Source organism: Brassica oleracea, chromosome C5, assembly GCF_000695525.1.
Source record: "Brassica oleracea var. oleracea cultivar TO1000 chromosome C5, BOL, whole genome shotgun sequence".
NCBI lineage: Eukaryota > Viridiplantae > Streptophyta > Magnoliopsida > Brassicales > Brassicaceae > Brassica > Brassica oleracea.
Window position 1 is genome coordinate 39,597,636 of NC_027752.1, and position 13,274 is coordinate 39,610,909.

Below are 13,274 nucleotides of genomic sequence, written 5' to 3' on the forward strand. Positions count from 1 at the left end.
CTGGAAGTAGAAGGTGTCAGGCGATGGGAATGATTTCTTTCTTGCTTTTTTTTTTTTGGTTTTTTCAAGTATTCTGGTGTTTTAAAAATGTCTGCTGTTTCTTGAAACAGATAATTTGTTCTCTTTATTAAACTTAATAATTATGTGTTTTCGTTTTCCTAATTAAAGTTTCTCATTTCCTTAGTGATTAACAATAACGAATCTATACTTAATTAAATCATGAAAAAATGATCCATTTTTTTTAATAAATTACCTTCTTATCTAACCAAACAACTTAAATATTCTATCAAAAAATAAATGGTTTAAGGAACTGACCCGAGTATAAGATAACAAAAGGAAGTCAAATAGTTTGGCGGGAGTCTTTGATATATTTCGTTGATGTGAAGATAATTACTGAAACAAAGAAAAAAGATTAAATTAGTAATTGATGAAATATACTTTTACAAAAAATCTAATAATATCCCGACATAAGAAAAATATTAGAAAATATAGATAGTTAATAAGAGATAAATTTCAGATATGAATATGTTTATTTACATTTTTAAGTCATAAATCTTCCTTTTCTAACAAGAAATTCTAGATTGTAGCAACTAAATATTTTACCATCCTTTTACAGAAAAATAACTCTAAAATACTCCATTTCATTTCTCATATGCTAGATTTTTTCAAACCTTTTCTGTATCACCATGTTTGGTTTTCACCGAACAAAGAACAGAGATATTTTAGACTACTTCGAAACCTGAACAGGTCGATTTTATTACCACATTAACAGTATAATATATATCGAAATTGTGTTGAACTAATACCATTGCAGGCATAATGAAACGTAAACCAAGTGCTCCCCCTTTGGTGAATTCAACCAAACGAACAGATAGGAAAGCAAGACCAAAACAGAATGATGGCAATTTTGTTCATGTTCAAACCAAACGTGGTAGAAAAAGTGCAATCATTTTGGATATCCCTTTACCTTCTGTTTTCAAGAGATTATACGAAGGTGTTGGATACATTCCAAGACGTTCTGTTCCAAGTCCTGCAAATCAAGGAAACTTAATCACTCCATGTACACCAACTAACAACAGCAAGTGCTATAAAAGTATGTTTGAAAATTACTAACTGAACTTCTGATCAGGTTCTCTTTATTCATTGTTCATTGAGTTCTAAAATCATAGGTATGGATTGTGGGACTGGCCAAGCTTCAACTGCATGTGAACAGAGAAGTTGTGTAACATCTTTAGCATGTGAGTTAAAAAAAATATTTACTCATTAGTGTAAACTATAACTAAAGATTGTGACTCACTATCTATTTGATTTTGCTTTTTTTACTAGATAAATCTGGTGTCAGAAAGAGACCACAGACTGACTTCCAATTCCCTACTAATATATCAAATTTTCTGAATCGTCTAGAGGAAGATTTATTACCTGATACATTCCAATGTGAAATGAGTGGTGATACAAGTGAAGAGGATGTGAATCCATCAGCCTATGATTCTGACTATGCAGGTTATAGTTTATTTTACTTTGTCAATCTAAACATATTCATCCATGAATGTTTATGTATGTTTACTAACGTTACTATGTTTCTCGTGGATGTAGATAGATTTGATGGAAATTTTCAAGGAGATTTAGACTGCAGTTCTAAAGAAAACACAGATTCCGATTCAGATCCAGAAATAGAAGTACTTGACTCAACTGTCACTACGCAGCCAGATAACGCACTTAACAGGGGAAGAATTAAATCTCTGGCTTTCCTTTTCGAGGAAGCATTTCGTGCAACAGATAAGCCAGCTAAAAAGTCTCTACCTAAAGAATATGGTAATAAAACTTAAAACCAGTAAACTAATATGTACAATTACAATATCTTTCTTATACTGATTATTTGTTATCATTTACAGCTTATCTAGATGAAGGGGATGCTACTTACACATGTACTTACTGTGGAGTTATTATGTGGTTTGGTGAACGCTTAAATAGGCGTTGGAAAACTCGGAATCCTAAGTTTGCTCTCTGTTGTATGCAAGGAGAAGTGCAGTTACCATTACTAAAAGAACCACCAGAAGTCCTAAAGAATTTGCTGAATGGTGATGATAAATTAAGCAAGCATTTTCAGAGAACACAAGGGCTTATAACATGGTGTTCTCATTCACTTCACTTGGTGGAAAGGTTGATAGATCTGTTCGAAAGGGAAAAGGTCCAAACATGTTGGTGCTCCAAGGTGAGAATTACCATTTAATTGGTAGTTTACAACCACCAAATGGAAATGATGCAAAGTTCGGGCAGCTTTATATCGTCGACACTGAAAATGAAACCAAAAATCGAACCAATGCTCTGAGGTAATTGTTTCAATCTGATTTATTCTTTTAAACAGATTTTTTTACTGTTATTATTAATCTAAAATGTATTTTTTTTAACAGTAAAGGGGTACAAGCGAAAGCTTATAAAAAAATGATGGACTAAAGAAGGAAATTATTGACCTTCTGATTAAGATGCTAAATGAGACCAACCCTTATGTTAAGCAGTTCAGATCAGCAAAAGACCATTTCACTATCAATCCTAAAGACTCTTTTCATATGAGGATAGTCAGTGACAGAGCACAGGATGGAAGAACATATGACACACCCACAGCATCCGAAGTTGCAGCACTGATTCCGGGAGATTTTAATCTTGACATGGATAAAAGGGATATTGTTCTTCAACAGAAATCAGGCAAGTTGCTAAGGATCGATGAAATACATGCTTCATATCTTGCACTTCAGTATCCTCTTTTATTCATACATGGAGAGGATGGTTTCAGACTTGGGATAAAGAAAGGTGTTACTAAATCTACAGAGAAACTGAAAAAGGAAAACATCAGCATGAGGCAGTTCTTTGCATTCCGTTTGCATGAACGTAAGAATGAGGCTCATACTCTCCTAAATTCCGGACAGTTGTTTCAGCAGTTTGTTGTGGATGCCTACACAACTATAGAATCCAATCGCTTGCGCTATCTGAGGACTCACCTGACGGCTCTGCGTTCTGATACTTATGACTCTATCAAAGAGTCAGAAAATGCTGGCATGATTGATATGGCCGAGCAAGGATCTTCTTTTCTCTTGCCAGATACGTTCATTGGTGGTCCTAGATATATGAAAAACCTCTATCTCGATGCAATGACTATATGTAAGTATTTTGGTTTTCCAGATCTTTTCATCACTTTTACATGCAATCCTAAGTGGCCAGAGATCACAAGACATCTTAAGAGCCGGAAGAGTCTGGCAGAGGACAGATCATACATCATTTGCAGGATGTTCAATTCATTGATGGATGATTTAACTAAGAAGAATATCCTTGGCAAAACTGTATCATGTGAGTTAAATATTCAGCTTTCTTGATCATATGCTTTTATATTTTCAACTATTTACTGAACCAGTGTTTGTTGTCTGATCGTTGCAGCTATGTACACGATTGAGTTTCAGAAACGTGGTCTACCACATGCTCACATTCTCTTATTTATGCATCCTACGGCCAAGCTTCCCACAACAGATGATATTGACAAGATCATTTCAGCTGAGATTCCTGATAAGTCTCAAGAGCCAGAGCTGTACGATATCGTTAAGGATATGATGATTCATGGACCATGTGGAGCTGCTAATATGAATTCTCCTTGCATGGAAAATGGGAAATGTTCGAAGCTATACCCGAAATCATTGGCTGAGAAGACAACAGTGAGTAAAGAAGGATTTCCGATTTACCGTAGAAGAGAAGATACAGATCGTTATGTAGAGAAGAATGGGGTGAAATGTGACAACAGATTTGTTATTCCTTATAACAAGAAACTATCTCTACGTTATCGAGCTCATATTAATGTAGAGTGGTGCAACCAGGCTGGTTCTATAAAGTACTTATTTAAGTACATTAATAAAGGAAGTGATCGTGTGACAGTAGCTGTGGAACCACCAGATCACATGGTGGCAGAGGCGCTTGGTATTCCAGAAGGAGAAGTGGACCAAAGAAAAAGGAATGAATTCAAGGAGTTCTTTGATTGCAGGTATTTTTTTTTTCAACACAACTGAATTTATTTGAATCAGTGCATGATATAAAAACACTAATGAAATCTGTTTTGTTTGGTATTGTAGATATGTTTCTTCGTCAGAAGGATCATGGAGAATTTTTAAGTTCCCCATTCATTATAGGTCTACTGCAGTTGAGAAGCTTAATTTCCATCTACCAGGCAAACAGACCATTATTTTCAAGAAAAAAGACAAGATGGAAGCAGTGATCAGTCATAAACTCATTGAGAATACAATGTTCTTAGCATGGTTTGAGTTGTGTAAAGTTGATGATCTGGCTAAAACTCTCACCTATGCTCAGATTCCTAACTTCTTTATCTATTCAAAGAAGTTTAAGAAGTTCATAAGACGTAAGAGGGGATTCAGTGTCGGCCGAATCAACTATGCTCCACGTAATCAAGAACATGCTTATTATCTCCGTGTGTTGTTGAATTATGTGAGAGGTCCTACGAGTTACGATGACATCAAAACATTTGAAGGTGTTGTTTATCCAAGCTACAAAGATGCATGTTATGCTCGAGGATTGTTAGATGATGATCAAGAGTACATTGATGATATTCTGAGGAGAAGCTATGAAAGCACTGGAGCTGAACTAAGACGATTGTTTGTTATGATGCTCATGAACAACAGTTTATCTGGGCCAGAGGATGTTTGGGAGAAGACTTGGGAATGTCTTTCAGATGATATTGAGCATCAGAGGCGTAAAACTTTCAATAGGCCTGATAATTTTACATCACTATTTCGGTTTCTTATTTTATTTTCTACCTAAAATTTTCATAATTTTTTATTATTATTTTTTTTAAAAAATTGAGAAATTCCTTTTGTAGGACTATTGTTAAGTGACAATGAGAAAAAGAAATTTGCTTTGATGGAGATTGAAAAGATTCTGAAGCGTTGTGGAACTTCTTTGGCAAAGTATCCTTCTATGCCACAGCTACCAAAGACACATAGTAAGGATTCAAATGTGTTGATATTAGACGAGAGAAGCTATGATCGTGAGGCTTTGTTAGAAACTCTGGATAGAGATATTCCAAAGATGACTCAAGAGCAAAGAAAAATATATGATGAAATCCTAGATGTTGTTAACAAGGAAAGAGGTGGAATGTTTTTGTGTCTGGATTTGGTGGCACTGGAAAAACTTTTCTTTGGAAATTACTATCTGCAGCTATTAGATCGCGAGGAGATATTGCCCTTAATGTTGCATCGAGTGGGATTGCTTCTTTGTTGTTACAAGGTGGTAGGACTGCTCATTCAAGGTTTGGAATACCACTTAATCCAGATGAGTTTTCTTCGTGTACTATGGCTCATGGTTCAGATCAAGCTAATTTGGTGAAAGAGGCATCACTGATTATATGGGATGAAGCCCCCATGATGAGTAGGTACTGTTTTGAGGCACTGGATAGAAGCTTATCTGATATTATTGGGAAGAATAGCGACAAGCCTTTTGGTGGAAAGGTTGTAGTTTTTGGAGGCGATTTCAGACAAGTGCTCCCAATAATAAATGGAGGTAGTAGAGCTGCTATAGTTATGGCTTCTATGAATTCTTCATATCTGTGGGAGCATTGTAAAGTGCTCAAATTAACTAAGAACATGCGATTATCATCTGGTGGTTTGTCAGCTGAAGAGTCGAATGATCTTAAAGAATTCTCTGAGTGGATCTTAAAGGTTGGTGATGGTACATTTGGAGAGCCTAACGATGGAATTGCTGAGATCGATATCCCCTCTGAATTTTTGATTACTGATTCTGATGAACCAGTAGAGGCCATTAGCAAAGCAGTGTACGGAGATCCTTCTTCATTAAAAAGAAACAAAGAAGCTACATTTTTCCAAGAGAGAGCTATTTTGTGTCCAACCAATGAGGATGTTAACATGATCAATGATTACATGTTGGATAAGCTGGATGGTAATTTTTATTATCAACTTTTTTGTGATTGATTTTATAGCCAAGATATACTGTTTCTTAAATTCACTGACTACATCCTATGTTTAATATTTTTTAGGTGAAGAAATGATTTATCTGAGTGCAGATAGTATTGATCCTACTGATACAAAAGCAGTGAATGATGAAGCACTTGACTCAGATTTTCTAAACAATATTAAAGTGTCTGGATTGTCGAATCATAGACTTCGCCTAAAAGTTGGTTGCCCGGTTATGGTTCTCAGGAATGTTGATCCTCCAGAAGGGTTAATGAATGGAACAAGGCTACAGATTACTCAACTGATGGTATTTATGGTTGCGGCTAAGATTATCACTGGATCTAATGTTGGGAAGACATTATATATTCCTAGATTGTTGATAACACCATCTGATACGAGACTGCCTTTCAAAATGCGCCGAAGGCAATTGCCTTTAGCTGGTGCTTTTGCTATAACAATAAACAAAAGTCAAGGGCAGTCTCTCTCAGAAGTTGGACTCTTCCTACCCAGACCTGTGTTTTCACACAGACAGCTCTACGTAGTATTTCTAGGGTCACATCCAAGAAAGGATTGAAAATTCTTATTGTGGACAAAGATGGAAAACCTCAGCATAAGACCTTCAATGTTGTTTTCAAAGAGGTTTTTAATAATCTGTAAGCCTAAGGCGTCATGATGAGGTATGTGATTAAGCTCTGCATCATTTAGTGTTTATTACTATATGCGAAGATCATTTTTTAAAAATCTCTTTGAAACGTGATGTGTTTTTCAGATTTATGCACTTCGTGAGTAGAGAGGAGAAAGTTCTTTATCGTACTTGAATTTCTTCAAGCTGTTTTTGACTTATTTATGGATTGATGTTTTTTTTATATAACTTATCGTTTTCTATTGATTTTCTAGATGTTAAAACTATAACAAAGAAATAAAAACAACTAAACCAAGATATGCAACCTACAATCAACTCACAGCCAAAAGAATTAATGGTTCCCTTCTTATCTAACCAAACCACTTAGATATACTAGCAAACGATAAATGGTTCTACAAAACTAACCTGACTTATCGAATAGTGAGAGTCAAATCCTACTGTTAGTTTGGCTTATCATTCCTCACGATCTTCCTTGGCTTTCCTTGGAGCCTGTTTGTATTATATATCTGTTAAGAGAATAAATTTTATATATCTGCAAATCCTAACGTCATGTTCTCTCTCGATCCCCAGAAACCAATTATTATCAGTTGATATTACATTAATTCACTTAAACAGTATCATCCACATGGTCACTATATAGCTTCTAAAAATATATTTTATCTGTAATCAGAGATTGAATCTGAATCAAAGCAAGGAAACTACGTACCTGGATCGGATTGTTCACCCTTGAGAAGATTAACCGGTATTCACTCATATTCAAGACCTAAACACATATCCGCATCAGATGGGAACAAAACAAAATAAAGAGTAGAATAATCATTGGCTAGCAAGACCTTTTAGAGATAGGGCGATACGGACACGATGAGCGCAGGAGCTTCGCCAGTAAGAGTAGAGCTTCAACTTCTCCTTCTTCTCTTCTCCCGAATTAGCCTGATCATCAATCAGAATATACACAAATTTAATTAGTGAGTTGAACACCATAAATCAATCTGATACATGACTATTGATAATTAAGAGCAGAAAGAGGCTTAACCATGTTTAGTAAATGGAATCTTCTTTTTCTTCTTCTTCACATAGGAGGCGCTTGGTATACGATTTGATTCTAAACTCGGAAGTCAAGAAAGTATTGTGCCTGAGAGCAAGATTTAGTCTACGATTTTGTAGGATCGTAGTTAGGTGTAAGAGAAGACCTAAGTTAACAGGCTTCACCGATCAAATTTGGTAGGTAAATGATATTTTTTTTTCCCGGAAAAAAAAGTTGTTACCTTATCATTTTGGGCTAAAAAACATTATTATTGGACTTTCACTAATTAATTTTACAGAATTTGAACCCATGAGATTTATATTTTAAAAAATACTTGACCCATTTGTATACTATTTATTTAACTCTTTACAATCATAACTTTTAAAATTATATAGTTCATTTAAAAAATATATTAAATGTTAAATTAAATTCTTTTAAAAATTTATACATGCAGCTTTAAGTTTATTTTTTGTTAAGTTTTTTATTTGTGAAATGTTTGATTATCTTTGCGCTTATTAATATTTTAATAATTTCCAATTATTATTTCTATTTTTATATTCAATAATGAAATACTAATCCAACCAACAAAAAAATTGTTAAGAAATCTTTATATATATTTATAAGTTAAATAATGAAATAACAATAGAACAATATTTACCAATCTTTATATATAATTTCGAGTTAAATAATGAAATAACAATCCAAAAAAACATAATAAAAAAATATAAATATATGTGAAAGTTTGAAACCACCTATTCAATAAAAAAACATATATGGTAAAATTATTATGTTTTAAAAAGTGATACATACACCTTATATATATTATATAATATACCAATTTATAATTGTAAAAAAAATTATATAAAAATAAAGTTAAACAAATACCTGCGCGGTTGCGCGGATCAAGATCTAGTTAATATTATTACTGTAGTTAGTTTGCCAAATTAGTTGTTTAGTGTTTTTTTTTTTTTTATAAATTTATGGTTGTAGCAAATATGATACGTGTTTGCTGGTTGTGTTAAGAGTATATAGACTGAATTTTACATGAACATTGGATATGAATTCTTTAGAAAGCTATCATTCTTTTATATGTTTATAAACTATGAACTGTTGATTTTTGGAGAAGTATTCTTTGGTCAAATGTTCATGTTTGCAGTATTTCACTAGAATTTGATTTATATTACGTATTTTAGAGTTAAGGTAATTTGTCTTTTTTTTTGTTCAAAGAATCCGTAGTTTACAATTATTCAGAGGTAAAATAAAATATCTTCCTCATGTTTGAACCTTCTAACTGGGCCAGTAGTTAATGATTCGACCATATACTAATTGTCTTTTTTGTTTGTTTGTTGAGCAACGCCCTACCTTACTACAACATAGGGACTAACTGTCTAATTTACATAAACTCGCCCTACCTTACTACAACATAGGTACTAACTGTCTAATTTACATAAACTCAGTAGAATAACCTTTGTTTATTCATTTATTAAAGACAGAAAATTCACACTCCATTCAGCCAAATGCTCACATTACAAAGTCACTCATCATCTTCAACAGAAAGATACATAAAAGCCCTTTTATTCACGTCCGTTGCAGCCTCCCCACATTTCATACTTCTGAATTTACACAAGTGTTGCCTTGGCGAGCTGAACCGCTTTCTCTCGCCCATAAAACTTCTCAACAATCGCAAGTGAAAACTCCATTGCGGTCCCTGGAGCTCTGCTCGTTATCACATTCCCGTCCACAACAACTCTGTGCTCGATGTGACTCTGGTCCGAAAGTTTGTCGCTCACCACTGGGTGTGTAGTTGCCTTCTTACCCTATACAAAACAATGTCTCTTCTGTCTCAGTTTACAATATAACACAAGAGTGGTACGTAACGTTTTCACAATTCAAAGACTGTACCTTGAGTAAACCATTAGGCTCAAAGACGTAAACAGGTGATGCGCAGATTCCTCCATATGGTTTGTTTGCTTCCGCTTGTTTCTTTAACATATTCACCAGTTTCTCGCAGCTTGCCAATCTTGGAGCACCGTTAAGACCTCCCTGGATGTGTTACATCAGAGAAGTTAGATTTTTTGTTTTTGTTTTTGTTATATTACAATGAATCTCTGAAAGTAAGCACTTACAGGCAACACAATCAGATCAAACGACTTCTCTGCAACTTCATCAAGAAGCACATCTGCTACTAACTTAGCTTTGCGGGATCCTACAACTTCCAAACTATTACCAACTGCAGCAATCACGACGTTTGCTTTTGCCCTCCTTAGAATATCTACAAGCGCAATAGCTTCAATTTCCTCTGAGTCCTCTGCAATGGGAACAAGAATCTGAAACAGGAAAACGTTATCTTTCTGAGTTTTTTAAACGACTATTGATAAAGAAAGACAAAAGCTTTACAACACAGCATGTCCCTAGGAATCTATTTGACCATAAAACAGAGACTGTCCTGGAATATGTTACATGACCAAGTAGTAGAGCGGCATATGAACATATGTACCTGTGGAGTATCTTCGAATGACCAGTTTGTTTGGTTAAGCTCGGTAAAGGTAAACTCCTCACCAGGGTTAGGACGAACCAACTGATATCAAATAACAGAACAAGTAAGTCCAAGACGAGACAACAAAGCAAGTTTGAACACCATAGCTTAATGACTATGCTGCTTCCAATAGAAACCAATCATCGAGGTCTCTTGCCGTTTTGAGCAGTTGTTTGTGAATGAAGTGCGGTTGATAAAAGACAGAGACAAAAAAAAAACATACCAAGATAGTAGAGACTTCATCAGCTTTGTCTTTCCCAAACAACTGCTCAATAAGAGTGATGGAGAATTCAATGGTGGTTCCTGGTCCACGACTTGTCACAATCCTTCCATCTATCTCCACTCTTGACTCACTTGCAGTTGCACAAGTAGCCGCAAGTTTCTCCATGAAAACCGGGTAACCAGTTGCCTGCATGCAAAGAAACCCCAAATTAATCCAACAAGAACTGAAAACAAGGGAATAATAATAGTAACGTTGATGATAAAAAATAAATAAAATAATAATAATTAGTAGCGTTGTTTGATTCTGATCGCTTGTGACTTACTGTTTTGCCCTCTAGAAGACCCCAAGTACCAAGAGCCAAAGCAGGAGCGCAACATATAGCTGCGTTAAGTCTTCCATCTGTGTCTTGTTTCTTCACCATGTTCTCGAGAGGCTTACAGTTTTTAAGAGTCTCGCCACCCGGAAGCCCTCCCTTTTTACCAATCATATTATCAATACTAATACCAGCAAACACCAATAGCAAATATTCTATGAACTAGTTTTATACATGCATAAAAGAAATCAAGCTTTGTACAACCAACGTTATTTGCTGGAAGTATTGAACATCGCTAGTGATATATAATTGATAATAGTAACAAACTCACGGGGAGCACAATAAGGTCGAAAATAGAGTCGGTGATATCGGAGAGGAGAGTATCGGCGACCATCTTGATGTTATGACAAGCATCAACGCCAACTTTATCCTCGACAGAGGCCACCGTCACGTCAGCACCACCTCGGCGCAACACGGTGATCATCGCCACTGCTTCTAGTGGCTCGGTACCGTGAGCAATAGGGATCAAAACCTACAAAGAAACCTCGGATCATCAAGAGAAACTCCAAATAATAATTTAAAAGATCCGTTACGTACGAGGAGGGAAAGAACGATGACGTACCGTCTTAGTAGATGAAGCCATAGTTTCTAAGATTCGAGAGAGAGAGAGAGACAACTGTAGAGTCACGAAGATTGTATATTGAATAATGGAGTTGGAGTTTAGTTTAGAGGAAAGGAGTGTCACTTGTGGGGTTGATATAGTGCAGAGTCTCCACTTACGACTTTATTTTCTATCGCACTTTGATCAAAAGCTGGACGTACAAGTTAGACGTGTGCGATGACGTATGCACCGGGAAAAAAGCAGTTCATGAAGACGTGGCAAGCCATGATTGGTAGAATGTGGCAATGTCTTTACTTTGAGTGTTACACGTCATCGTATTGGATAAAGCCTAAATGTCTCACTTTGCTTTCGAGTAAACTAAGACGGCGTGTGGTTGGCGAGGAAAAAAGGTGTTGGGACAAACGAGATCACGTCCCGGTTCTTGATATAGTTCATTCACGTGTTGTTGTTTGTGGCAACTTGACACTTGTAGCAGAGTAAACCAGATTGATGTATGCATGAACCGGGATATTCTATTTCTTGTTGATAGTGTTCAAAATGGTTTGTGGTTGTGTTAACGGGTCAAAAAAGTACCAACTCCCACTCTCTAAATAGCTTTCACACATTATTCGCTAACCAAAATCGATTATGACCCCATGAAAATTATTGATAAGGCTAAAGATAGTGTGCGATGATTTTGTATGCATGAAGATATCATGGTCTAGTGGTTAGTCATGAGTTCCAATTCCCTAGGCTGCAAATATTTTTTTTTTAAAAAGATATCATTCTTTGGGGTTGGGATTAAATCTTTGAACTCGAAGAAGAATCGAAGAAGATCTTGTGTTAGGATAATGACATATAATTCTCCAAGATAATAAACTTAAGCTTTCCTTAATATAAATCTGGCTAGCTGATAGCCCGCGCCCTGCGCGGGGCGAATAGATTTAAAAGTATTATAACTTTTAATATGTAGACATAATAAAAATTAACGTCATAGTAAAAAAATATATGTAAGAAAATACGGGTTATAGCTAAAATTTTTAGTATGTCAATATAAATTTATATGCGATGAACTTTAAAATTAAATTGTATATTTGTTTTCATAAAGGTAAATTATAAATATAAGATTAAATAAAACATAAGCAATAGTCTAATAAATTATAAAAGAAACAATGTATCAGAAAACAAAAGAAAATGAAAAATAGAGACAAAATAACTGCTGTCAATAATGTCTTCAAAAGTCTTCGTTTGCAATCCTATTATGAGCAATAGCAAAGAGATCATCTTGAAAAATTAAAAACATTATTTAACAAAATATGTGAATGCATGTATTACATCAATCGTAAAACATCAATTTCTGGAACACCAGTTGGGTCGAAGACAATTTTGGAAAACCCATCAATGTTAGTAACCTTCTTAAGTCGGCCTTATTATGAAAGATGAAAAATATTAGCAAGATATACATATAATATCAGCTCCAAAAGATTTATTAGATACAATATATACAATAGATTACCTTGTCCCTAATTAATTTGCCAACACTGTAAAACACATAATACTATGCCTGCATCTATAGAATTCTATAAATCATTGAAAACATGAGCAAGTGCACCATAAGCGACACACTTAATGACGACGTTACTGTAAAAAAAAAGGGATCAAACCATGTGATACTATACAAGTTCTGGTCACGCAAACTTTATTTCACAAATATTCTCCGATCGATTAAGGTAAGTATTTCAATTCTTCGAATTTTGTTTCCTTGAATACGTTAACATTCTCATTTTTCTTTTCTATAATATATTTGATCCCGTGATTAATTCAATTGTGTTTCCTTTTTAAATTTGAAGCATTAAGTTTTGGGAATAAAAAAAGGATTTTCGATGACTTGAATCTAAAAGATCATAAAACGATTTGAAGCTCATATTAGTTTTTCAAAACATTATGATAAACATGGTTTACTTGTAGATC

The 13,274-nt window shown here is 34.8% G+C and overlaps 1 protein-coding gene and 1 pseudogene across 1 annotated transcript; one reads left to right on the top strand and one right to left on the bottom strand.

Annotated features, from left to right (window-relative positions):
- Nucleotides 1–1,945: 1,945 nt before the first annotated feature.
- Nucleotides 1,946–6,620, top strand: LOC106294399 (annotated as a pseudogene).
- Nucleotides 6,621–9,006: 2,386 nt separating this feature from the next.
- On the bottom strand, nt 9,007–11,489 carry LOC106343235 (protein DJ-1 homolog A). Its single transcript, XM_013782391.1, has 8 exons — nt 11,325–11,489; nt 11,034–11,234; nt 10,712–10,861; nt 10,390–10,575; nt 10,128–10,208; nt 9,757–9,957; nt 9,533–9,673; nt 9,007–9,447 (listed from the first exon to the last, which is right to left on the bottom strand). The coding sequence occupies exons 1-8, from the start codon at nt 11,343–11,345 to the stop codon at nt 9,250–9,252; spliced, it is 1,179 nt and encodes a 392-aa protein (XP_013637845.1). The 5' UTR covers nt 11,346–11,489; the 3' UTR covers nt 9,007–9,249.
- Nucleotides 11,490–13,274: the final 1,785 nt, after the last annotated feature.